General features: G+C 39.7%; 1 protein-coding gene across 1 annotated transcript in view; it reads right to left on the bottom strand.

Moving 5' to 3' along the window:
* Positions 1-366: 366 nt before the first annotated feature.
* The window catches only part of LOC109038707 (uncharacterized), a 29,449-nt gene continuing 4,119 nt past the window's right edge, over positions 367-25,696 (bottom strand). Inside the window, exons 3-7 of the mRNA XM_072301506.1 lie at positions 24,758-25,172; positions 13,645-13,887; positions 7,486-7,767; positions 5,721-5,955; positions 367-2,862 (exon numbers count right to left, since the gene is read on the bottom strand). Of these exons, the coding sequence (XP_072157607.1) occupies positions 2,720-2,862; positions 5,721-5,955; positions 7,486-7,767; positions 13,645-13,887; positions 24,758-25,172 (1,318 nt within the window). The 3' untranslated portion in view covers positions 367-2,719. The remainder of the gene's footprint in view (positions 2,863-5,720; positions 5,956-7,485; positions 7,768-13,644; positions 13,888-24,757; positions 25,173-25,696) is intronic.

Here is a 25,696-nt window from a genome sequence, read left to right as displayed (position 1 = left end):
TTAGACGATGCCCAAGCCGGTCGGGCATCGTAGACGATACCCGGGCAATGGCCGTCTATGATGCCCTTGTCCTAGACGTTGCCCATAACATTTATACAGAATATTCTGCAAACATGGAAGAAAATCAAAGAAGATTTTAAGAAATGGCGTTGACCAGTTTTCCAAGGAAAAAATAAAGTATGACTAGAAGTCTACAACGTCGCAAACGGAGATACGTGGTCTCGAACATTAGCCATCGATATATCACAGCTTAGGAGGGTTAATTCTGCGTCATTTGGCGCAAATATCATTCAAAAATTCCACAAGTTGACTCTTTGGCAGAGCTTTAAAGTTTGAACGAAAATTGGGAAATCGAGAAAAACACGGTGACAGTTTGCCGCTGCTGATGCCGCCCTTCAAATTTATTAAACTTGGACATTTATAACACTATTAATAGATTCAAATGTGGCTTGAACTGTTATTTTCAATGTTCTTGAAAATATTAAAAAGCCTTAGAATCGGAAACTAAAAACACGTAATCTGAAACAATTTTTTTATCTTATAGAAGGAACAAAGTAAGTCTCCAGCTTCAGACGCGTTTTGCCCGATTTCATCGCAAATGATGATGAAATGGGCCGCTAGACAAGGTACGAATTTCAGCATTCTGATACATGTTTCTTACCCAAGATTTCACGTAAAACACGATACGCACAGCGAAAATTACCGAAATCAACTCCTTACGAATATATTTAATGATTCTTGATGCGTGAATTCAAACCACCCGCTCATGAAAACTCAATACTCTACGTGATTCACATCGCGCGCTAAACGTTCCCACATAGCACAGAATCTTATGTCAATACCAGGGATTTAGAGCTGAGGTTTGAGGGAGCATCATAAACGGAGCCGCATCGGCGCGCGAGGCGGAGGCCCGGCGCGGACTTTCATGCCGCTTCGATCAGTGCGCTGGGGGAGCGCATATGCCGTTGAGGCGGCTTCACCTGGTGAAGCCGACTCCCGGCTCCTTTTCTGATGCTGCATCAGTTTTGATGCTGAGTCCAGCATCAAAATTAGCGGCCTCAATTAGCAGACGCGTCGGACGCCAGCGCCCCGGCGTGGGCCACCGCGCCAATGGGAAACGTAAACAATGGGGTGTTCCGCGAATTCATCGCCGAGTCCGAGGGTCGCGGTCTTCTGGGACAGCCCCGTCGGTAATTAAGCTGGGTGGCGGGTCCGAAAATTAAGGCCGTATCGGGCCGCAAGCCGACGGTCCGGCCTCAGAGGCTGAGGCCCATGAGCCAGCATCAAACCTCAGCATCAGCGCTTGAGGCTGGCTCGGTCGGCTCTCCAGCATCGGGCTTCAATGCCCGAAGCCGGCGGCCGGCAGGTTGAGCGCATCAGGCTCGGAGCCGTATGCCCGAACGGCCGCTACCTGGGCATACGGCATTGATGCTGAAGCTACGAGTTGATGCTGTACAGCATAACCTCATGAGGCGCCTCAAATGCCTGGTCAATACTGATACATATTGTTGGATATTGACATGATATCACCAACACTAATGCAGTATGATATTAAGATTGTCGGTTAAAAGGTATACCGCGTCAGCATGAATATAACACTGATACCTTCATTATATCAAACAACAGTATTGAGTCAATGCTGACGAGGTAAAAAAAAAAAATAACACGAGAAGAAATTAACACGAAAAAATGAAAAAAAAATATAGGAAGAAAAGGAAGCCTAAGAAAACACGGTGTTAATCAAAGTTATGATGAAAGTCGAGCCGCGCACTGATGCTATGCATGCTATAACAGCCTTAACAGGCGTGATTTTAACCCGAAACACCATCAGCTCCCTGTGGCTCAATGGCAGAATACTGGGCTAGGAATTCCACGGTTCGGGTTCAAATCCACCTGAGGGCGTCCGGGTATTTTACGCTACTAAACGTCGCAGGACATCAAGTAAGTGGTTTATAATATTCAATACTTGTATACTTGTGTAATTCATGTTTCAAATGTAATACATGTGTAGTACTATGAAAATGACGGCCATCGTCTGAACTTTCATATCTACTTGACAGAGTGCGCTGAGTGTACAGACGTGTCAGTGTTAAGGTAGTAATGCATACATATTGTCGGTGTCCTGCAGTGTTCTGATGACCTTGTCATAACCCTGATTTCCATATGAAATCAACCTTTTCGGCCAATACTGTAACAATATTTTGACAGCTCCAAATCAGTAACTAATAAATACTGGCATAGTCTTGATATAATATTAAATCAGGATACATCAGCATTTTATAAATACTGACACTACTGACGTGTCAGTACTATTGTAGTATTATATCAATATTCTGTGCTATGTGGGTTATCATGACAGTCTCTGCGATATAAAAATCTGGCAACCTCAATCTTGACGCTTTGGCTCAGCTATAGCAAATTGCCTATAGTTTGAACAACACATGGTGGGAAATGAACACTGCTCGATAGAGAAGATTGCCGAAACCGTTGTAGTGCGCGATTTGACTCATGTAGAGCTTTGAGTTTCTTGTGAGCGGGCAGTTCTTCTTGTAACCAATGTGAAATAAAATCGTTAATATCTTCGTTAGGAGTTAGTTTCAGTAATTTTCATTTCGCGATTCGTGTTCTACGTGAAATTCTGGTTAAGAAACATGTATCGGAGTCCTTTAACTCGTACCTTGTCTAGTGGTCCATCGCCAAACAATTTCCTGATGGCTGGCTAGTCAACGTCCAGTTTCCGGAAGGATCCTCTCAGTTCGTCTATGTGGTTTTCATCTTTCCTTCTTAGCCGCTCGTCTGCGCAAACGGAATCTTGCTCCAGGAACCACTTTCTGTGCTTTTCGAGCAATTTCCTGGTGTGCTCTGCAAACAAATGGTCGAAAATGTTTACTCTGGCTTATTCGCAGAGGTGACAAGTTACACATATTTTCTTGAAAGTTAGGAACGTGCAAAAGTATTTGTTAGGGTTTGTTTCGTATTATAAAGAGGTCACAAAGGCCACAATTTTGCATCATCCATTGGACGAGTTTATGTTCGTCGCAGGTTAATAGCGTCAACTCAGGCATTTTTCCAAAGGCCTTCGCAGATTCTTGAGTTTTGAAAACTTGACAAATTTTAAATTTGTTTGATGAAGATTCTTGAGAACATCAGGATTTTGAAATGAAATAATTATCAAAATATCAATTTTTCTCAATTTTAACGATGAAAAATTTTTCAAATAATTTTTTACGGTCGAAATTTAAAATAATATTTACTTTTTGAGGCATTCAGAATTTTTGAATCAATAAATTGATAAATCGCTCAGCGTGGAACTTTTAACTACATAACTGGAACATTTTCTCTCATTTTCTCATCACGTGAAATTTCAGATTTTCAATGTAAGACAGACTATTTATCTGTCTTTTAACAAACCCCTGGTAAAAATTGGAGTTAAGAGCTGCGTTTCAAAATACCATAGGAATTCTTATAGCCGGCTAAAGAAGGCTACAGAAAATCATATAGCTGGCTGTAGAATGCGGAGAAAATCATACGGCCGGGCTATACGAAGCGATAAAAAATTATGCAGGCGGGCTATAGTTCCTACTAGGGGGCTACGCCCCCTGGCCGCTACGCGGCCCAACCCCCTGAAGGCGCTCCGCGCCATCAATGGGCCGCTTCGCGGCCCTATTTTTACCCTCCTATCAGTGTTAGTTTTATTTTCCCCCTAAAAAATTACGATATGAGGTATACTTTAATTTTAAACTTTACTTAAAATTACTTTAAAATTAAAAGGACGCGTTTTGGAATGACTGCTTGATGAAATATTGCAGTAAAACAATGAACAATGATAGTCAGGTAATTATTAAGTAGTCATGAATTGGGGATCGAACCCACACTGAGTTCAAAATGAACGGGTTCGACGTCCTAGACGACTTGGCCACCGTTCGACGTGAGGATACCGGGGCGAATCTTGTGTAGATAAGTGTAGAGCTGATGCGCAGGCTACCTATCTACTGCGCAACCTCCTCGACCACTGCGCATCCTCCCGCGCATAGCGGTAGCAGTACCGGAGCATTCTGTAAACTCACTCACTTTTATAACGTGATTTTAAAAAAACCTGGGTCCTTTTTCCAAAATCTGATTACAGCGGGCTCATCTAGGGCCTATTACCAGTCGATTTACGCAAAAATCATGGAAATCGGCCCGGTAGAACGCTCAAACGAACTATGACAAAAAGTATAAATTTACATTGTTTAAATGGGAGAATTCGCAACTTTACCACGTAATATAAAAAAACCTGGGCCATATTTTGAAAATCTGAAAAGAGTTGGCTTATCTAGAGACAATTGCCCGTCGATAACCGCAAAAATCATGAAAATCGGCCCGGTAGAACGCTGGAACTAAGCGTTACCAGTTTCGCAAAATTAGGAGGTCTTGGAGCTTATAGTATAGATAGCCGGGCTTTACTTTATCGCCTGGCTGTTGCTTTTTCGCCATCGATGATTGAAGGCTATTAGAAATTGTGTATAAATTCGTGTGCTTTGGAAATCATTAAGTTTGATACGGAACCACCTTAATACGATATTTACAAAACCGACGTTATATTTTCCTTTAATACATATCTTTTTCATCAATTAAAACGAGAATAATCCATACAGGATGTGCAAACATTTCAAAATCTTGAGTTGAATAACACTGACTCCGCCAGATTGAATATTAGAGCCTAACACAAAGCGGAGCGGCGCGGCGACTCACTGGCGCCTACAAACCTAACAGGGATACTTCACGCATTGCGCAACGCGTGAAGTATCCCTGTTAGGTTTGTAGGCGCCAATGCGCGTTTCGCGCTGGTTGCCCGCCTGCCGCACCGCAGCGTGCCACGGCGCTTGAAGCATCTATTTCACACCAGAGGTACTGCACAGTATCATACGAAACTGAAGGCGCTCTAATATATTAGGAATGACAGGCATACATCAAAAGTACGGAGCTTTCCTCGGAAAATAAATCAAGATACTACGGCCCGAAAAGAGAGCAGTGGTCCAAAAACTCACTAAGTCCTAGCATCCATAATTAGTGACGTTTAGCATACATTTTATCGCCTGGCTGTGAGTTTCTTAATCGCCATCGGCTATAAAAGGCTATAAGAAATTGTGTGGCCGGCTATAGAAGCTATTGGAAATCTTACAGCCGGTCGTAAGTCTATGGTATTTTGGAACACAGATTCTACTGCCAATTTTTACCAGGGACTACCTAACTTGACGCTTGACCATTGGCCTGCAACACGTTGCACTGCTGTAGCCGCCTCCTCATTTGGACGTATTTCTATCGAACGGAACTATGCGCATTCTGACGTGAGCCCTGTTATGCACATATTATTATGGGTCTCAGGGCTCATGTCTTAATGCACATAGTTCTGGTTGGCAAAATACGTCCATTTTTTTATAGCACTTAGAAGTAATAATAATATTTGCATTGGTTACTCCTCTCTAATACCATTCTTAAGAGAATCACTGAAGTAAACCTTCCTCACACGTGTAGAAACTGGAAGACAATTGGAAATTCAAACATCAACACTTGATTTTAAGATGTACCCAACTAATGTTCTAAACGCTCTTGACCCCTAATGTTCTAAAAATATATTTTTCTCTTGCTCTTACTCTGCAAAAGACAAGGTCTCCACTCCCCCACAAAACTTTTTTTTTTTTATCTTTATTTTCATTTCTCCTGACCACAAAACTTACCATCATATTCAGCAAACGGTGGGCCCTTGCCGCCGAAATCGCTGCAGAGCACCTCCTCATCGACGAACTCCTTGAGGCTATCGCTCGACGCGTGGACAAATACCCTACTTGTGAATTTTTCTGGGATGATCTTCTTGATTGCTTCGACGATGGTGTTGATGTAGGTGGGAGTGTTTATCAGATGAAACGCCTTCATTCGTTCCGAGTAGGCAGCCGTGAAGATATCCGATGCCACCTAATTTGAGATGCAAAATTTGATGAAATAATGAATTTTACTAGATATTTTGAGTATTATAAATCAGAAATTCCTTTTTATCGTTCCTTTTTATTAAGTAGTTCTAGCTTTAAACCCTCTGAAATCAATTTAGACTATTTCGAGTCACAAGTCGAAAGCATATTTGAAGCATCATGTGATTTCTATGTTAGCAGCAGTGGCGTAGCGCGCTTTGCGATTTTTCGTTGTTATGCCATTTAAACCAATGGAAAAGTATCGATGCACAGGGTGTTCGCAGCGAACACCATAATAATCGATTCTTTACCATAGGTTTAAATAGCATAACAATCGATATATGGCAATTCACGTCACGCCACTGGTTAGCAGCAATATTGACCACATTCAAAATTCTCGACGCACCTTCCGAGATGGGTCGGAAAGTGACTAGACGTGTCCGTTAGCCCAAATTCATCAACCAACGGAGTTTAGTTCTTTCCTCCAGCAGAGCGTTTTTCTCCTTTGATTGCAAATCTGCCGACCTGGTTGAAAAATTCGACCAAATCCTCTCGCGATAATTCGCCGATGGGTCAGTCGTGCTGGCCGTAGATTTATGTTTTTATGCTTGGTTCTTGTAGATTAGCGAGTAAAATAATATCCGTCCAAACAGCAACTTTCTCGTACGTTCAATAATAGCCGAGATATCGCCCCTCGAAAAGTCGGGTTTTTTACGTCATCCACCGCAGTATAGTTACACCCTTGGTTCCATCCGAGTTTCACGTTGAATAACCAATGCAAATGTACGTACACCGACGCTGTCGTGCTAAGCAAAAACGCCGTATGAACATTCGAGAGTTGCCAAACTTACCCGTATGTAACATGTATTTTTGAGGAGAGTTATCCCTATTTCCCCTTGGCATTCTCAGATATTTTAGATCAAACTGCGTACAAAAATGTCAAAAAAATTTGAAGGAAAATATTCAAAATTTTCTCAGTAAACTCGTTTTTTATTGCAGGCAATATGGCAATGTCTTAAGACTCATACGGCGCTCTTCCTCAGCACGGCACGATTGATGAAAGCTATGTGGAAGTAACCAAGGGTGTCACTTCCGCGGCGGATGACGTCAAAAACCCGACTTTTCAAAGGGCGATATCTCTACTAATATTGTCCGTAGAAAGTTGCGGTTTGGACAGATCTTATTATTTCTAGCTGATCTACAAGAATCAAGCATCAAAACATGATTCTGTGACCAGCGCAACTGACCCATTGCGATTCATCTCTCACCCGTTATTCTGTCACCGCCGTACAGTGGATCCAGTTAGTAGGAAGGGTCGGACAAAATTCGGAAACTTTAAACGCTTATAACTTCGCCTATACAAAACTTTGAGGTTCTGAAAGTAGTTCCCTTGGTTTTCTCGTAAAATTTCCTCCCATTAGCACCCCTTGAAATTTGAAATGGGACGAGCTAAGCATAAAAATTTGCAGTTTCAGTCAAAAATTTCATTTCCGACCTCTCGTATTGACTCGATACACTGTCACCGCCGTCTACGCACCTTGACGAGCGGGAAGCCTTTGAGGAAGTGCTGGTAGCTGAGGTGAGTGCAGTCTGTGACGGTCATGACGGCGGAGTGACGGTCGTGCTCGAGGTAGATGAGGTCACACATCATGAAGATGCGCCGCAGGTGGTTCGTCGCGTTGAAAAGCCCGGAGTCCGCGCTTGGCCGGGCGAACAGGACTCGCTCCCCGTTCTTGGTCAGCCGGCTCGCGTAGCTCTGGTTGTAGGCCACAGCGGCCTTCTCGATGTCCGCTCCCCGGGGATCACGGTTCTTCAGCACCTGCAAACCGAAAACTGTGGTGAGAAAAAATGGCGAATTTTCGCATCTTTGCGATCGAATTTGATAGATTTCTGAATTGATGAACCCTTAGGGCAGCAATATTTCATGTTAAAGAAAATCCTGAAATTTCACTGAAAATATTTCATGGAATTTCTGAAATTCATGAAAGAGATTTTAAAACACCGGTTCATTTTCGTGTTTCGCAAAATGTAAAAAGTGGTGTTTTCTTCTGTTTGTGTGTGTTTAAGTACGGGTTGCATACTCTAGCCCCTGAAAAATATGAAATATTTCACAGCCTCACGAAATTTCATTAAATATTTCACTGAAATTTTCAAATTTTTATTTCTTTCTTTCGCTCCATGCCACCCTGTGAACGCTTAGTGGATCGCATTTAGCAAAAAGGAACTATCGCGATGACAGTGTTTTCAAAATTGTGCAGCTTCTTCTTTACTTTTAAAAATACTTAATACATGTACAGTATTAAAATTTACACAATTATCTTCATTCAAATTTAACAATTTTTCGGTGGGAAGCAGAAGATATTTGCTATTCTGGAATATTTTTTTAGATAAATATGAAAAAGCAAAATTTTTACAACACTGCAATCGTGCTGGTTCCTTTTTGCTAAATACAATCCAAATGCGTGGTGATCAAGGATTGTGCGAAAGATCTAAGGAAATACATGATTTCATCATTTCAACTGCAGTCTACTCATTAGGGATGGCTGGATTTTGTTCACTTTTGTCTTTTTCACTCCTATCACCCAGCCATCACCTATAATCACCCATAAATTTAATTACTGAACTTGCAACTGATAGCTCCACTGATTATAGCCAGCCAATAGCGTGTAGACTTGTTATCTCACCACCTGTGACGTCAGCAAGTCTGTAGAAGCATGCGCTTCCCCAAAAACTAGGTCATTTACCATCTTGACCCGTACATGTACGAGTACGAGTTCAATAGTGCTGTTTCAGTTTGTGATATTTATTTGTGATAAATGTAATATTAAGTAAATGCTCTCAGCATTCGACTGAAAACATAGCATAAGTGTGTGTTTTTTTTAATTTCATAGAGGAAAGTAAGGACATGATAAAAACTCATTTCATAAAATCCACTGCACTGCAATGTGCAGAAAAATTGGGGCACTGGGTGAAAGAATGGCACTTCTTGGTCGCGGTAGTTCAAAATCTCTACTAATATTTCATCAGTGAAGGAAATTCATGGATTTCGTTGACATTTTAGCAGAGTTATTTTTCATGATTCTGCAATTTTCTGTGAAAAAATCCTTGAAATTTTCCATTAGAAACCACTCTACTCCTCTTTTACCAACTCCTACTTGACATGGTGCCGAAACCAGCTTCACCGAGTCACGCGTGAAGAATGGACGGACACCGGCTCTCTCCCGATCGCGCTATTTTTCTTTTCACCAGACACTGTGCACCTTTTGAGGTTCCTATTGCTGATTAGACGTTACTTAATACTTCTGCTTCAGGATAATAATCAGCCCTTCTTTCAGATTTTCCATCGACTGCGTCTTCTTCCACTCAGCGAGCCCCTCCAAGCCCAATAGCGAAACAGACTGAAAAGTCGAAAACTGCCGTCAATGCTCACCCTTAGGCCTTTCCCAAAGGCCGCGGCCGAGCTCCTGGTTTGACAATGTTGTCTCAGCTCCTACGTAAACCTGAGCCTATAGTTGGCTGCCGCCTCCCAGGTACGAGCAAAGCTATGAGTCCTGCGCCCACTTCTAACAACAATGGTGAGTCCCAAAACATGGCGAACTTAAATATTGATCCCCTCAAATTTGGTGGCATCGATGAAGATGGATTCATTAGTATTCCCATCCCGAATAAAGGCCGTGGGCGCAAGTTAAATCCCTCTGCGTAGCTGCATAGCTGCGCGTGTTGATCAATTCCTAATTCAAGTGCTACTTTAAACTAAGTTAAAACATGTGTAAAGGCCAGCGTGCATGAAGGCTATTTCAATTGTAATCTTCCGTCGCATTTCTAAGGCGCAATGATACAACTATTTGAACTCTCCGGAATGCGTGAGGTATCACGCCGCATTTGAAGGTGTTTTCAAAACAGCCAAGTTCCCATACCCGGATTATCGTTTTGCATAGTTCATATTATTTTGTTTCCATTTCTAACCACTTGTTTAATTATAATCCTCCTTTGAAAACCACCCATTTGCTAAATACAATTCTAGCTGAAGCGCACTTAAGCGCATTCATGACTGCAAAAATGTTAACGGAAATCGAAAAGGCCAGCGTGCATGAAGGCTATTTCAATTGTAATCTTCCGTCGCATTTCTAAGGCGCAATGATATTTGAACTCTCCGGAATGCGTGAGGTATCACGCCGCATTTGAAGGCGTTTTCAAATCAGCCAAGTTCCGATACTCGGATTATCGTTTTGCATAGTTCATATTCTTTTGTTGTATTCCGTGCCACTTGTTTATTTTTAATCCTCGTAGAAAAACCACCCATTTGTGAAGGCGTTTTCAAGGCCAAGTTCCGATACCCGGATTATTGTTTTGCATAGTTCACATCCATTCAATATTCATTATAATTAACATCCATTCATTTTTACTCTTTCTGTAATTGTTGTCGTATTCATAGATGGCGAAGTGGGGAAACTGAGTATCTCAATGGCAACGTTTAAAAATTTCTGATAATGTTTTGTTTTTATCAAGGAAAACTAAACAGAATGTTTCCCTGCTATTTTGAGTGATTTTTTTTATTTTTTGAATGACAGTAAAATTCACAAAAAATGTCTGTAGAAATTGTTTGCTAAGTTTCCTTTAAAGAAACAAAACCTAAGTAGAGAGTTACAACACTACAATCTGGGGTAAGAACACATTTGTTTACCTTAGCCGTCATGATGAGATTTCCTCATAGAAATTATAAGAATGTATGACCAGAATGAAGAGAAGCAGTTCCAGCATTGTAGGCTACGTAGTTAACTCATTGAAAATATGTACATTTTTGTAATCATTCACCTCCCAAGCAGCAAAATATAAGAGTAAACAATTTTCCTTTTTACATAATCTTCCTCTAACCTTGTCTAAAAAAATGTTTATATTTTCTGAGCTTATTACATTATTCACTCGAAGTACTTACAAAGTACTTCAAGGATTTTGCAAACTTAATTTTTTTCAAAATTTACTGCACTTAAGCTCCAAGTCTCTCATTTGACAGTTTGTTCAAAGGATGATTATTAAGTCCTGTAATTTTTTTTTTTTTTTTTTTTTTAATTCTCTTACTCTAGAGTTAAAAACTCCCTTAAATTCGGTAAAGAAAAAGTTGGGCTTTCAAATTCTATTGCAACTGTTAGAAGTCAAATTATGTGTGCACTGAATCATTGAATGACACAGCACACCTTATTAAGTTCTACATGACTGCTTCGTTTGTTAACACCTTCTCAAGCTATTTCTGGAACTTATCTCAGCGCATCGAGAAGTCGAAAATGAATGAACTGCACATCGAAGGCCAAAGTGCGAAACCTCGTATCTCCAATGCAATGTGCCCCTATTTTATTTTTCTGAAGATGACCAAGCCAAGTTCATAGCTTGAAATGAATACAGAATATTTTGCTAACTGAGAAAAAAATCAAGTCATTTAGATCTCCATGAGTGTCTGATTTTAGAGACTATTCCTCTAACAACATATTCATGCGTTTGCATTATGTAATGGAGACGGCTTTCAATTATCTGAACATACTTTTTGTCACAATCAACTATGAGTATCAGCTCGAAGAACTCGAGGCGAGTTCAAATAATCGAGCCAAACACGGTGCGGTCGGCGTCAAACTCATATCAGCGCCTACAAGGCTGTAGGAATACTTCACGCATTGCGCCAAACAGTACGGTCGGCCTTCAGCCCATTTTAGCGCCTACAAGACCGCCTGAATACTTCCCGCATTGCGCCAAACGCAGTGCAGTCTTTTAGGTGGCGTGAAACGCACATTAGCGCCTACAAGAGTGTAGGAATGATGTAAGACTGTGTGCCATCATTCTTGACTTTCTGCTCCAGTTTTTACCATAATTTAAGGGAAAATATGTATCCTCATTGTAACGATTTATAATGAGGATGATATTTAATTTTTTTTTTTGGGGGGGGGAGGGGGTACATTAAAAGAAAATAGAACGCACGGAAATATCGCGTCGAAATTTTTAAATCTCTTATTTCGGATCATTTAAGTAAATTCGCAAAAACTTTTCAGAGAAGCTGAGTGTAGCTGTAAAAGTGGTACATCCGTCGGACTTTGATTCCATTCATCTTTTAAAAAACTTGAACATAGTCGTTCTACGATTTTTTACGTGTAGTTTTTTCAGTGGTGGGCGGCCGTGTAGCGGCCACAGGCCCCAAGTTTACTTTTTAAACGTCAGAAAGCTCTCTGGGCCATTCGTGTTGCGAGGGCTATCCGACGAAGAAAGGACATGCCCGTAAGTGAGGAGGGAATAAACAGTCTTCTTCGATGTAGTTATCTACCACAAACTACCAAGCTTGCCAGATTAATGCCTCCTCGTTGAATATTGAATATTCGCGCAAACGTGTGAGTTTTCAGTGTCGGAAACATTCGCGCAATCTTATGCCTATGCATTTCCAAAAAGGTGAAAAGGAGGGCATTCGCGCAATCCAATCGCAGCCTCTAAGTGAGAATGAATGCAACCGCAACCCATTCAATGAATCACGATTGACACACTGAGTGATGAAGAAGATGTGTCTCATATACTTTTATACCTTTTCTGAGACGTTAAGTGTAAGCTAAAGGGTCTGCCGATTGCTCATTTCATACTTAATAAGCCGATATGGACCATTTTTCTGTAGCCCACGACACAAGAACTGGCGAGTGTTCGGCGGAATCAAGTGATCGGCCACGCCTATTGTTTTAGGTTTCATTAGTTTTGGTGAGTCTAGATCATTTGAATGAGTCAATGTTTCTGCATTTCAACTCTAAAACAATACCACATGTCAATCACTAACACTCCACCCCTCACCCACCACTTTTTGTGGCGCGGACTCGTAAAAATAAGTCTACTTGTGTAATAATGGCAATGACTGTCAAAAATCCAGAGAAGTGACATTTCACGCATCCTCGGAAACAGAGGTCCATACGACCTATTCCTTGGAGCATTTTCTTGGCAAAGAGGGTCGTTCGCAAAAAGAAGTGTTGAAACAGCAAACTAAGAACATCTACGTCAAAATAGATTCCAAATAAGGTTATAAGGTGGATTTTTTTTTAGAAATTTGTTTGAAAAAATGCTGAAATGAACTTCTGTTGGTACATGGTTAGGATTGGCTTGACCGGGCAGTGAAACAAACGGCGCGGCGGGACAAAGTTTATTGTATCAATTGAAATTGAAGGCGTTTTGAGCTGAAACCGTGTCCACCGAATATAGTTTTCTAAGAGCAATATTTTGAAAACGACCCCTTTGGACTTCTTTAAAGCTTCATCGGAAAAACTATGATGCAGACGCTCGATGTTCACCTCCTCGCGAATAAACAAAACATCAATTTACCACCAATCTTTAACGCACGTTAGAGATAAGAATTAGTGCTATAAGTCATGCTGTTAGTTTAGTTGCTTATAGTATTAATTTTATTAATCATAATAAACAATTCTTCTCCAATAAGCTTTGTCTCTTTCCTTGTCATTTTATTTTCCCATTTTTAAACCGTCCATTTTTTTCTTATCCGTCCCAAAAGAGGACCCTTCCTCAGTCTAAGTGCTTCAGAGGTGTTGTGTATCGTCATCATTAAGTGCGTCGAGAGTGCCGAAGTTCCGACCCAAAAATTTCGGTGGCTTGAAATAAGAGAAGAACCAGTCACACCCTTCCCAGTAAATTTTTAAAAAATATTAATGAATGTAATTGAAACCTCTGGGTAGCGATTCCTGACAGAAAAATAGCCGTCCAGTTTGAGTTTGGTTTTTTCCAGGCTGAATTTGTTGTGGAACAGGAATGTGGCAAGCCACTCATCGTCTTCGATTTCGGGGAGGTGAGGTTCTTTGGCCAACCAGTCTTTCAGGTGTTCCACGTCGGATTTCAGTCTCTCGGGGGCAGTAAGCGATTCGTTTTCCATCTTAGCTTTAATTGATTGACCGGTTTTCAAGCTAGAACTCTGAAAATAGTGCAACAATCAACGAATAGGTGGATAAAGGCTGCCGTGTTTTTGGAGAGAAAAGTTAAGAAAACGTTTCCGGAATCAAGTTTTCTTCAAAATTTAACTTTTCTATTTTATATGAACTATATGGTTCTGCTGAAAAAATGAATTGCGAAAATGAGAGTTGTCAGAGAGCAGTAAAATGGAAACAAATGACGTCATATCAGACGAAGTACACCAAGAAGTCCATATGCCGCGAGAGAACAGTATTTCCATCTACTTTTTGCAAATTGGCACCCTTTCCTCAGTTCTCTAGCATTATTATTTGTTATGAGTTTGACACGTAACCATGCAAGCATGCAGGAAATGACACATTGACGATGAAACTCTCAAACCTCGTATTTCGATTGCGGTGTTGGAATATATTCGCACCCATTTCATCAGTTTACAGGTGAGCAAATCAACATCATTCCTTGAAGTTTTCACAGAATTTTCTTCACACAGAGGAAAAAAATAATGACAGTTTTTTAAAAAACTCGTCAAGTAATTTTCCATTTAAAAAATAAAATAGGACAGAAAGTCTGGGACGTCGCAAACCGATACGAGGTTTGGGAGTTTCACCAGACATACGTCTGTCAGTTGAACGTATTTATGCTAAAAGGAACTATGCGCAAGTGGAAAGATAGGGTGTGCTCGTGAAAGCTGGATAAGAAACAATGTGGTCAGTGGATATAACTCCTTTTGAGAAAATGGAGAAGCGGGATTTGACATTAAATCAAAAGGAACTGAGCGCTAACTCGTGAGCCGTGGACATATGACAAGAGCATAGTGGACAGGGCTCATGAGTTAAAGCGCCCTGACGACGAGCTCATCGCACCGTTTTGCGTCTCAATCTTCGCCGCTGACGTCACTGGCGCTTTAAAATCCCCATTCATTCATATGGCCCGAGCACTGACGAGCACACCCCATAATCCCACTTGCACATAAGGTGAGGTTGGGTAACTGGGCAGGAGTTCGGAGAAAAATGTCAAAATTTCAACTTCATGATTTTTTTCCCATCATTATATTGACAGTGGAGGCTACTTTTAAATTTTTTTTAGTAAGTACAACACCTTGTCTAAATGTAGGAAGAGTCAAAAGTCGAATTTCATCTTTCAATTTTTTTCCACAAATTTTCAAAAATTTCCCGTTTTTTTCACCCAGTTACCCAACGTCGTGGGGTAACTGGACTACCCCCCCTTAATTTTTAAGGGGGGCATTATTTTTAATTCTCATTGGCCAGAAAGTGATGCCCTGCTCATGAAGGTTTAAGAAAATGTCATTTGAATGTATATAAACATGTTTAAGTGGTTAAGAATGATGTCGTAACAGTTAGCGGCAAAAAAACCCTCAAATCTGAGAATTGAATAACGGTAAAAAAAAATTGTTTCCTTGTAGATAAATGCTTAGAACTTTCTGTATTACTACTTATAAAGTAGTATTGTATACCAGGACACTGTTTGGCCACTTTTAGTGAGATTAAGCATGATACATTTTTAAAAAATGAAAAAAAATTAAGCCGCGAGGCTGATCTGGGATAGAGTCAGGCGCCAAAAAGTTCCCTTAATTTTTAAGGGGGGCATTATTTGTAATTCTCATTGGCCAGAAAAGAATGTCCTTCTCATGAGGGTTTCAGGGAATTTCATTTGAATTTATATAACCATGTTTAAGTCGTTAAAAGTGATGTCATAACAGTTAGCGGCAAAAATGTAATTAAGTAATGCTTAAGTTATGCTATAATTGACTTAAGTTAGAAGTTTAGTGTGCTGGGAACCCTGATTATTGGTCTTTGGCACTTAAAAGTCCACAATAGTCAATTAGTTGTGACATTTTCAGAAGTAAACAAACACCGAAGCACAGCAACCTTGCAATGGGTAACTGGGCAGGTGCCACCACTGCCACCTGCCCAGTTACCTTGGAGTGGGTGCCCAGTTACCCCACAAAGGGAAAATTTTCAAGGTAACTGGGCATCAACCCTTTGCAGCCAGTATTTTCATCCAATTACGTTGTAATTACTCACGCATTACACAAATACATCATACATGAAGAAGAATTGTCAAAGTTGAATAAAATACTTGCTGGGAGTGAGATATGAGGCTCTTTTCGGGACCACCTCCGGCGTTGTTTTGAAAAAAAAGCTGTCCAATTTTCGGCACTTCACCATTCACCATAAAATTTTTTTTTGAAGTTATGTTTACATGTTCTAGATGGTTTACGTCATAATGAAGGTATGCCAACAGTGAAGACAATTTTTGCACTAATCTGGTAGAAATACAGAGGGTACTGCCCAGTTACCCCACCGCCCAGTTACCCAACCTCACCTTAATTCCATTTAGCAGAAATACGTCCAGTTCATATGAACGTTTTTAGAAAACCTAGACCTGATGTTAGGAATTAACAATCTAAGTTATCGTAGAATAGATACCTTAAGTGACTTTGCAGTATGAAATAAGAGGCCAAAGTGGGAAACCACGTATCCCCATTGTGGCGTTTGAACATTTCCGTGCTTTGTTTATTTTTTCGAGGAAAAACAAGCCAACTTACTGGCTTGAAAGTACGGAATATTCTGCTGATAAGGAAGAAAAATCAAGGAAGTTTTCAATAAATTACGTTGATAAATTTTCCAAGGAAAAAATTAAGTATGGCAGAAAATCTGCCGCGTCACAACGGATAAACGTGATTTTGTGGGGAAAAAGTAATGAACCGAAATGAAATTAAACCTTCATAGCAAAGAACATCTTCTGTTTCATTTTGCCTATTGTGCCAAAATCTTTTTCATGGTGTTAGGCGAATAACGCAGCTTCTTCTTAAAACTAAGTTTCACTTTTTCTTAAGCAATAAATGGACCGAGTTAAACAGAAAGGAACCAAACCACATCGAGATCGAACCGAGAAAAAGAGGTTTAAAGTTTGGCTCCTGTTTGGGCAGAGGCCCAAAATAAAATGAGAAAAATAAATGAAAGAAAGAAATGAGCAATTTTGAAAAGTGGACTGTATGTTTTTAATTTATGAAAGGCTACCAGGCCGCGCGGGGCCGGCTACAGAACAAGTCTGGATTCCCTAATTGAGTCTTACGAGACGATTTGGAATACCAGGCTGCGCGGAGCCGGCTTCAGAGCGAGTCTGGGTTTGAAAAAAAGGAAACGCGAGAATTTTGAATCTTAAACGTAAACGAAAAAGAAACTCATGAACGGAAGATTTAAACTAATTTAGATGAACATGGAGAAATTGATACTTACGCTATTGAAAAAGAAGAAAAGATCAAGAGTTACAAATTTACCGAGAAAAACACTGATGAAATTAGAAATCTAGCTTGAAGAGCTTTACTACGTTACAATTTACCTAAAGCTTGAAGAGCTTTGTAGAAACTTAATACTAAGACGCGGATCTAAATCGCTACTGGACTACTAGTAGGACTCACTACTGGAATGCCAGCAGGAACCTAACAAACGAAATTAAAAACAGATTGCAAGAAACCTATAAGAAACACCACTGGACTCTAGTAGGTAATCTAAGCTTCGCTGGATACCAGTGAGACGGCGTAAGTGAAGCGAAGAAAGCACGAAAAGCACCGCTGGAAAACTAGTGGGAGTAGATCGGCAAACGGTGACGAGAATAGGTCGGCCACACAGGGGGACCCTACTTGGAGCTGTTTCGGCTCGATATTCGCGAGATCTAACAATAAACTAAAACCTGAACTTCTTATCGAAACAAAATGAAAATCTGAGTGAACTAAAAGTAACTGTATGGTATCTTCCTTAGGATACAAAAGTAAAAATAAAACTTTCCCGAGCCTTTTCCTGGAAGGGCGGGATCAAAAAGGACGGCATGGCTTACAAGACCTGCGCGCCATCTAGCGGATTGGCGCGGTACTAGCCTTTTGCCGGTCGAGCGCGGAGGGAAGGAGTGCGCTGGCCGACGCGGCGGTCACGGTGGCTGCTCGCACGCGTTGCAATGAAAAAGGATGAAAATAAAAATCAGTCCCTGACTGAACAGCTCCTGCGTAAGACTCAATGTAAAAGATAAACTTCAAGTTCAATTTATGCAAAATTTGCTCCAACAAAAACTTTGAATTTTTGGCGATAGATAGTAGAATAGTGGTCGAGTTCAAAACCACTCGTAACTCAATTTTTTCCGAAATGTGGGTTGGTTCCTTTCTGCTTAACTCAGTCCAAATATACTCCGACAAATTAGCTTTTGTTTATATGTATCATCAAAGCCGAGAAAAAATGTTCCTTAAAGTCGACGGAAAGGTTTCGCATAGATCATATAACAATTATTTTTTTTCGAGACAAATCACTCTGAAAGAAACACCTCATATAATTGCAGCGTATATCATGACCCATGACATGAAAAATGATTATCGTTTTCCTACTTAAATCACTAATAGAATTAATACTTCGCGGACAAGTTCAAGTTCAGCTGATTATCAGGCACAATGCTCCATTACTCCTCTCATAAACTGAAAGTCTGGCGTAGGGCACTCGCGCGCGTCCTCACGTGTTCGATCGTCATGAACACGGAAAAATGAGCATTACTGGTGCTGAAATATGACCGGGTTTAATAACTATTACCCTTTTATAATCTCTCACATACATTTTTTCATTGAGGATTTTCAACGATGAATCCTATTACAGACTTCAACTTAAAGAAAAATGGTTGCAAGCTTTTAAACATAAATTAAAATAAAATAAATTAAAAATAAAATAGGATCATTGCATACACATAAGTATGGGTCAAAGTAATAAAGAGGACTAAAAGAGGTAAGACAAATTTTCTTTTGGACCAAACTAACTACTGGACATAAATGTAAAATGGACCAAAAAAAAATATTGGACACAAAAACATTGGACAAAGATTCTTATAACCTTAGAAAATCACTAAGACATTAAACGCTCCGATTGAGTGCAATCTAGTAAATTTCAACATATGCCTCCTATAAAATGAAAGTTCGCAGTTTAATAAATAGTAGTTAGTGAGAGGTCAATGGGAACTCGATCGCATTATAAATATAACATTAACAAATGAAGAATTTGTACGCGTAAATTTTTTGCTGCACCTGAGAGTGCTAAAGGAGCTATGTTGTAGTATTTTTCATGATTTTTTTCCTCTTATAGGAAACTGCAGGAAAGTAAAGGTAAAAGTGAGAATATCTGCCGATTTGTGACATTACCATACAGCATTTTCCGTTTAAACACGTGTAATTTGCAAATTATGTCATTTGGTCATTTTTCCTCTAATAATTGTTCAGTTTAGAAACGGAGGATATCCTCATACGCTTGGCTAGCTCAGTAGTATTTTCTTTAACATGAAATTCACAGAATGTCAAATACCTTCAACCTATCCATCGTCAAGTAATGGGAATTGCGAAATAGAAGTTGGCATGACAGCACTGCTGCCGCAAAATAGGAAAGTCTTGGAACAAAGTCTGGCGGCATTCCCAGTTGCATTTCCCTTAGTGCAGTTTCATCAAAACACTCTTAATTCTCCAATAACAAAACTGATTTTTAGCAATTAATGCGAATTGATCACTTACCTATCAATATCCACGAATAATCGACAATAGATAAAAGTCCATAACTTGACACCGTCACTCAAACAGATGAAACCTGGTAAAAATCACATTCTACCTGATCAGTATCATGCTGGCTGACATCTTGAGGACTGATAAAGAGACTTCCTTGTTTATTTCCCACCGGTGTTACCCACGGTGAGTCTCCTCTAATAGATTTAATAACGGTGCGAATTGAGCGCGGCTCATTACCATGATGCAATTGGGTAGGTAACCAATCATGCCTCTATTGCGCCCTTTTCCCGCTTGTTATGTTGTGGCAGTCGACCGATTGTGGTAAAAAACGATGCGTGCTATTCTGCCGTGCTAAGGAAGAACGTCGTATGAGCCCTCAGACGTTGCCAAATTTCCTTCAGTACACAGAAAAAAATTTAATGTTGCTTTACCATGTATAATCACTGGAAAAAAACACATTGTATCTAGGGTCCAGACTCTTAAGAACATCGACAAGAAAAAATACTCTTGATTCAATCAGATTTTTGCTTAAATCAAGAACCAAGCCTCTAAATTTGAGCGGATTTCCTTTTGATTTAAGCTTAAATCTGATTGAATCAAGAGTCCTTTTTCTTGTCAATGTTTTCAAGAGTTTGGACTCTAGATCCAATGTGTTTTTTTCCGGTGTGGAAAAATTTGCGACAAGGTATAAATGCTGATTTTACAATAAAGAAAATGCTATGATAACGACGTCCACTGTTAAATGAACAAATTCAATGTCGAGTTAGCATTTTTTAAATGTAAGATCATCATTTGATACTTTTCGCAAATTTTTTCAACACTATGAATGCTAAATCAACATGCAATTTTTTCCGTGTACAAATCGACTTTACCGGGAAATTTGTGAATATTTTTCTTTACATTTATTAGAATTTTTTTTTTTCACGATACGACCTAAAATATTTGAAAATTTCAAGGAATAATATCTACAACCTTCCCGAAAAATTCATGTTTATCCGAGGAACTTTGGCAACTCTCGAATGTTCATAAGGCGTTCTTCCTTAGCACGGCAGTAATATTTGCAGAAATTAGTTTCTATGGGGATTTGGCGACATAGTGCAATCGATTATCAATTATTCGCTGCGAATTGAAGGTGGATTATGCGGATGCACCATCGGATCGCTGAGGATCATTTACGATTTGATGCGTGGTTGACAGATCAGCAATTTAGGCGGGAAATATTCAGGATTCAAATGACAAGCTATGATGTGACGGGACTCTAAAAAAGCATCCATTTTAAATTTAATTAACAATAAATACAAATTCAAAATCCATAAAATAGATAAAAAAAAACTCTAAAAAAACGTAGCCCGAACAAGGTGTGCTAAGTCAATATTAGTTTGCGGGAAAAACAAGGCCAAAAAGCTAAAAAAATGCAATTAGAGTCAAATATTTTGAGCTCTAATGAGTACCAGGACAAGACTTAGGGGGCAGAGTGTTCACATTCCATTGTAAACTGCCTAGCTGAGCACTCTCCCCCTCAGTCTTGTACATGCAGTCATTGGAGCTCAAAATTTTTGACTCTAACTGAAATGTTTGAACTTTTTGGGCTTATTTCCCCCGCGAAATAGTGTTGACGAAGCATTATATTACTAACTTAAAAGATAGAAACGTATCCTTAAAAATAATGATAAATAATCCTAAAGCAAAACGGTTTTTTTATTTTTTCCTCTCTTTTAAGATCAAGAGGGGGACTCGACTCTCTCAAATCGGAGGGGACAGAGCGGTCCAAAAAAAATTATCCGGATTGAAAAATTTAAAATAATTGGTGGTTTTACTAAAATTATACTTAAATCATAAGCCTGTTTTCTTTGGTGCTGGATTAAGTCTTCAAAAGTAAACAAAAGTGTTCTTTAAAGTTGGGCGTTGGAAAACGCGCAGTTGGGAATAAATTGTACGATCTGCTCGGATATTCGGAGAAATGAACATTCTACATAAAAATCAAGGTAAAATTTAAAAACTCGTAAAAAACTACTATATCTCCTCATATCCACACACCTCTATTTTCAGATAATCTGTACTGGGCGTGACCAAACATTGAGATACAAACAAATCAGCCAAAATTAGACTGCGTTTTGCAAGAAGGAACTAAAATTTTAGACTCACGGATGAAAACACCTATCTGTAAAGGGGAGCTAAAAGCACATAAGCTGATTCTGAAACAAGCCGAAAATTGTGATTCCTAATTGCAAAAAGCAGTCCAATTCCTATTTTTTTAACTTCTAAATAAAGAACGGAAGAATGGAACGTCTAGAGACAAATTTTAGCTAGCTGTTCCCTAAAAATCTCCTTAGAAAACTATAAACTGTAGACTTTATCATCCAATCGCGGAATATATCATTTGATAAGTCAATATGAACGTGAACTGAGTTCCGATACTTTGGTTTTGACTTATTAGAGTTTGTAGAAGAGATTTTTGGAAAATAAGTTGAAATGTGCCTATTGATTGGCTATAGTGAAAGATTGTTAAAGTAACCAATAGTCTTCCATGGCTTTCTTAATCGACCTCTAACTTTCTGAAGGAACCCTTCATTTCTTCCAATTTTTTATCATCCATCCGTCGAAGTGCCTCGTTTGTGCAAACTTCATCTTGCAGCTCGAACCATTTCTTTTGCTTTCGTATCTCTTTCATCGAGGAATCTGGAAAAAAACAAGGGCTGTGAATTCATGAATATTTCAATTATATCAGTGGCGAGGCGTGAACGATCGATTATCGATATTTCCCCATTAGAAACTGGGGTAATGAATCGATTATTAAGGTGTCCATTGAGAATACCCAATCTGTCGATCCTTTTCCAAGGGTCTAGCAGATCAATCGATAAATCGCAAAGCACGCCACGCCACTTAATGATATCGTTATACTGCGCAAAGCTTTCCTATTCGTTTTAGATTTATGTTTAACGGTGGAGCTCGTGCAGGGTCTCCCAAACCAAAACCGAATACAATGTGTATAAGCTACTTTAAACCAGTTTAAAAAAATTGTTTGAAAAAAAAAGAAATTTGAAGCCATTCACTGGCCCAGTACCTAGTGGCACTGGGTACTGCCTTAGCTAATTATTCAGTCACTGACATCATAAGTTGATGATTCCGGTAAATGTAAAAGTCGTTCAAGGATAAAAAAGTGTCAGGGGTTATCCCCTAAAATTGTGGCACTACCCCAATTTGTTAGATGACATATGGACATTTCCAATTAATTTTGGTAGTATCGCAACTCAAGTTGGGGTAGTACCGCAACATTTAGGTTAGTAACCCAATTTATTGGGCTAGTATCACAATTAATTGGGGTAATACCACAATTAATTGGAAATATCCATATCATCCAACAGTTGGGACATAACCCCTACCTCTTTTTTTCCCGTGTGTACATCGGCGACCAAACGTCATTTTGGACAGATGAGGGTGGCAAATGATTGATTGGTTAAAAACTATCGGTGGTACGTACGAGCAAGTTGGATGCCGATGTGGCAACCATGTGATTCTGGTCTACTCGGTAATTCTAAGTGCTACAAGAAAGAGTGAGGCGTGCGCATGCACCAAACAACCAACAATCAAACACACGTAAGTTAAACGTTGACATTCTTTCGTGTGATTACTGCAGCAATGGAATGCAAATGGAAATCCATTCAGCTGACCACATTTTACCCATTTCCCACAGTGTGATGATGCTACCAAATCTTTCCTTCAAAAATTTGTTTTTCCTCATAGTAAGGTTTTGACAGCCTTTTGTTGACATTATGACCTTTGTGATAGGTATCTATTTTGTGACCCTGACGATGAAGCGCTTGCTTCGGAAAGCTTCGGTCAAAGTTTGTTAATTCAATGTAAGTTTTTTTGAAGAAAATTTTACATTATTTTTAGCACTTGGCTACCCTCCAAATACCAAAAGCCTCTTGTCAATGAAATGTCTACACGTCGCAAAGTTAAGTGGGCGCATGTCGGTCCAAATCACTGCACTGAGAAAAAAATTCGTGATATCTTCAAATCACAATGTTTTCGGGACGGAGACCTGGTGTTACAGGAAAATCGGTGCTTTAAAGTGTCGTGTTGGTTACGTTCAGATGCTTAAACTTCTAAAAACTTTTTTACCAATGTGTGCAGGTGCAGATTACTTTTGTTAGGGATATTTGCTCAACCGTGTGCTTCACATCTGTGGGCTGCAAATAGTTAACTTGTTCTATGCAATTCATCAGTGCTTATGTGGGATGTGTGATTTTTGCATTATTGTGATGTTACTTTATACAACGATCCTACTCGATTCAATTCAATTTGATAAGTCGGTCGATTAGTATACAAATTAGATTGTGCTAAGTTTTTTCTAGACTTGAATGATTACATTTATCATGAATATACAGTAGACAGACAGAGTACATTCAGCGCACATTGTGTGTGTTTCATTGAGATTTCCTACAAGCTCTTGTTATGGAGATCAAGTGGAATCGATCTAGCCAGGAGTCTACAGGGACTTCGGCAGTCTATAAGAGCCACCTATGACCAATAGGATCGCTCCATATTCCCTATGCCTTCTTTGTCTATAGCTTAGTCTATCAATTTCAATAATCAGCCCAGTCGAGGACACGGGCATAAGTGCAGCGTTTGGTATTTCAAGAAATAGATGTTAAAAGTTTCAAAATTGCACGGACCCTTACGGCAGAAATAAAGTTTAAACCGACTTTTTGATGCTGTGAAGGTGGATTTTAGTTATAAATTTTTCACAGAATATAGTTTCAAACTAGTTTTAGTTGAGTTAATGAATACTTCAATTTTTTCAAAAACTGCGCCTCGTCCTCCGAGCTGCTGTGCTAAGGAAGAACGCCGTATAAACATTTGAGAGTTGCCGAATTTCCTTAGATAAAATGATTATTTTGGAGGAAAATTGTGAAAATTTGGACGTATTTCTGTCAAACGGAACTAGGCGCCAATTTGAGTTCCTTTTGAGGAATTTATAATGCCAAATAGCGCGTTCCATCAAACGGAACTAAGCGCCATGGAATATCATTGCAAGTATAGGACGGAATGAGCCCGACGCCCGGTTTCGCCGCCAATCCAAGCCCCCCTCTACCTTCCTTCCCCTATGGCGCTTAGTTCCTTTGACAGAAATACGTCCATTTTTCCTTGAGATTTTCAGACACTTAAAATCAAACTTCAAATAAATTTGTTTAAGAAATTGGCAGAGAAATATTTAAAAAAGTCCTGAAAATTAGTGATTTTCCAGAGGAAATTTAGCAACGCCTGAAGGCTCATACGGCGTTCTTCCTTAGCATGGCAGCGAGTCCCTCGTTTTTACTTTACCTTGGAGTTCAGTCAAACTGGGTCCATCGCCGCCGAAATCCCGGCTGACGACGCTTTTATCCACCATGGCGAAGAGCGTCTTCTCCGGGCAGGAGTGAACGTAAAACCTATCGGAGATCTTCTTCGGGAAGAAGGTCTTGATGGTCTCGATGAACTTCTCGGCCAAGCTCGGGACGTTGAGGAGGTGGACGGCTCTGAGCCGCTCCGAGTAGGCGTCGGTGAAGACCTCGGCGATCTTGCCCAGGACCATCGTCACCTTGATGATGTGCGAGAGTCCGAACTGCCGGAAATCCGTGATGGAGATCAGACTGGCCAATCGGTCCTCCTCGTTCAGGAGCATCGAGTCCAGGAGCATGAAGATCCGCTTCGCGTACTGCGTCCCGTCCAGCTTGCTCGCGTCGGCCCCGTACCTGATAACAAATTAATCCCATATTCTGGAGGTCATATTTGGACGGAGTTAAACAGAAAGGAACCAGGCTACATCGGGATCGAACCGAGAAAAAGAGGTTTAAAGTTTGGCTCCTGCATAAGACTCAATGTAAAAGATAAACTTCAAGTTCAATTTCTATAAAATTTGCTCCAACAAAAACTTTGAATTTTTGGTGATAGATAGTAGAGCAGCGGTTGAGTTCAAAACCACTCATAACTCAATTTTTTCCAAAATGTGGGTTGGTTCCTTTCTGCTTAACTCAGTCCATTTAAAACAAATAGGTCTTTGCTAACCTAATTACTGGAATCACTTTTGTTGATATGGAAAACGCATGAAAGACAAATTTAATTCAACTATAACTTCTCAATTTATTTATTTATTTTTTATTTTTTGAAAATTAGACGTTAGTCACTTTATATGTTATTATATTTGTAAAAAGAAAATAATTAAAACTTTGTAAAAGATGGTTGTATTATATTCTGAAAAATTAAAAAAAAAAAAAAA

Source organism: Bemisia tabaci, chromosome 6 (assembly GCF_918797505.1).
Source record: "Bemisia tabaci chromosome 6, PGI_BMITA_v3".
Taxonomy (NCBI): Eukaryota; Metazoa; Arthropoda; class Insecta; order Hemiptera; family Aleyrodidae; genus Bemisia; species Bemisia tabaci.
This window is presented reverse-complemented; position numbering and strand designations above follow the sequence as displayed.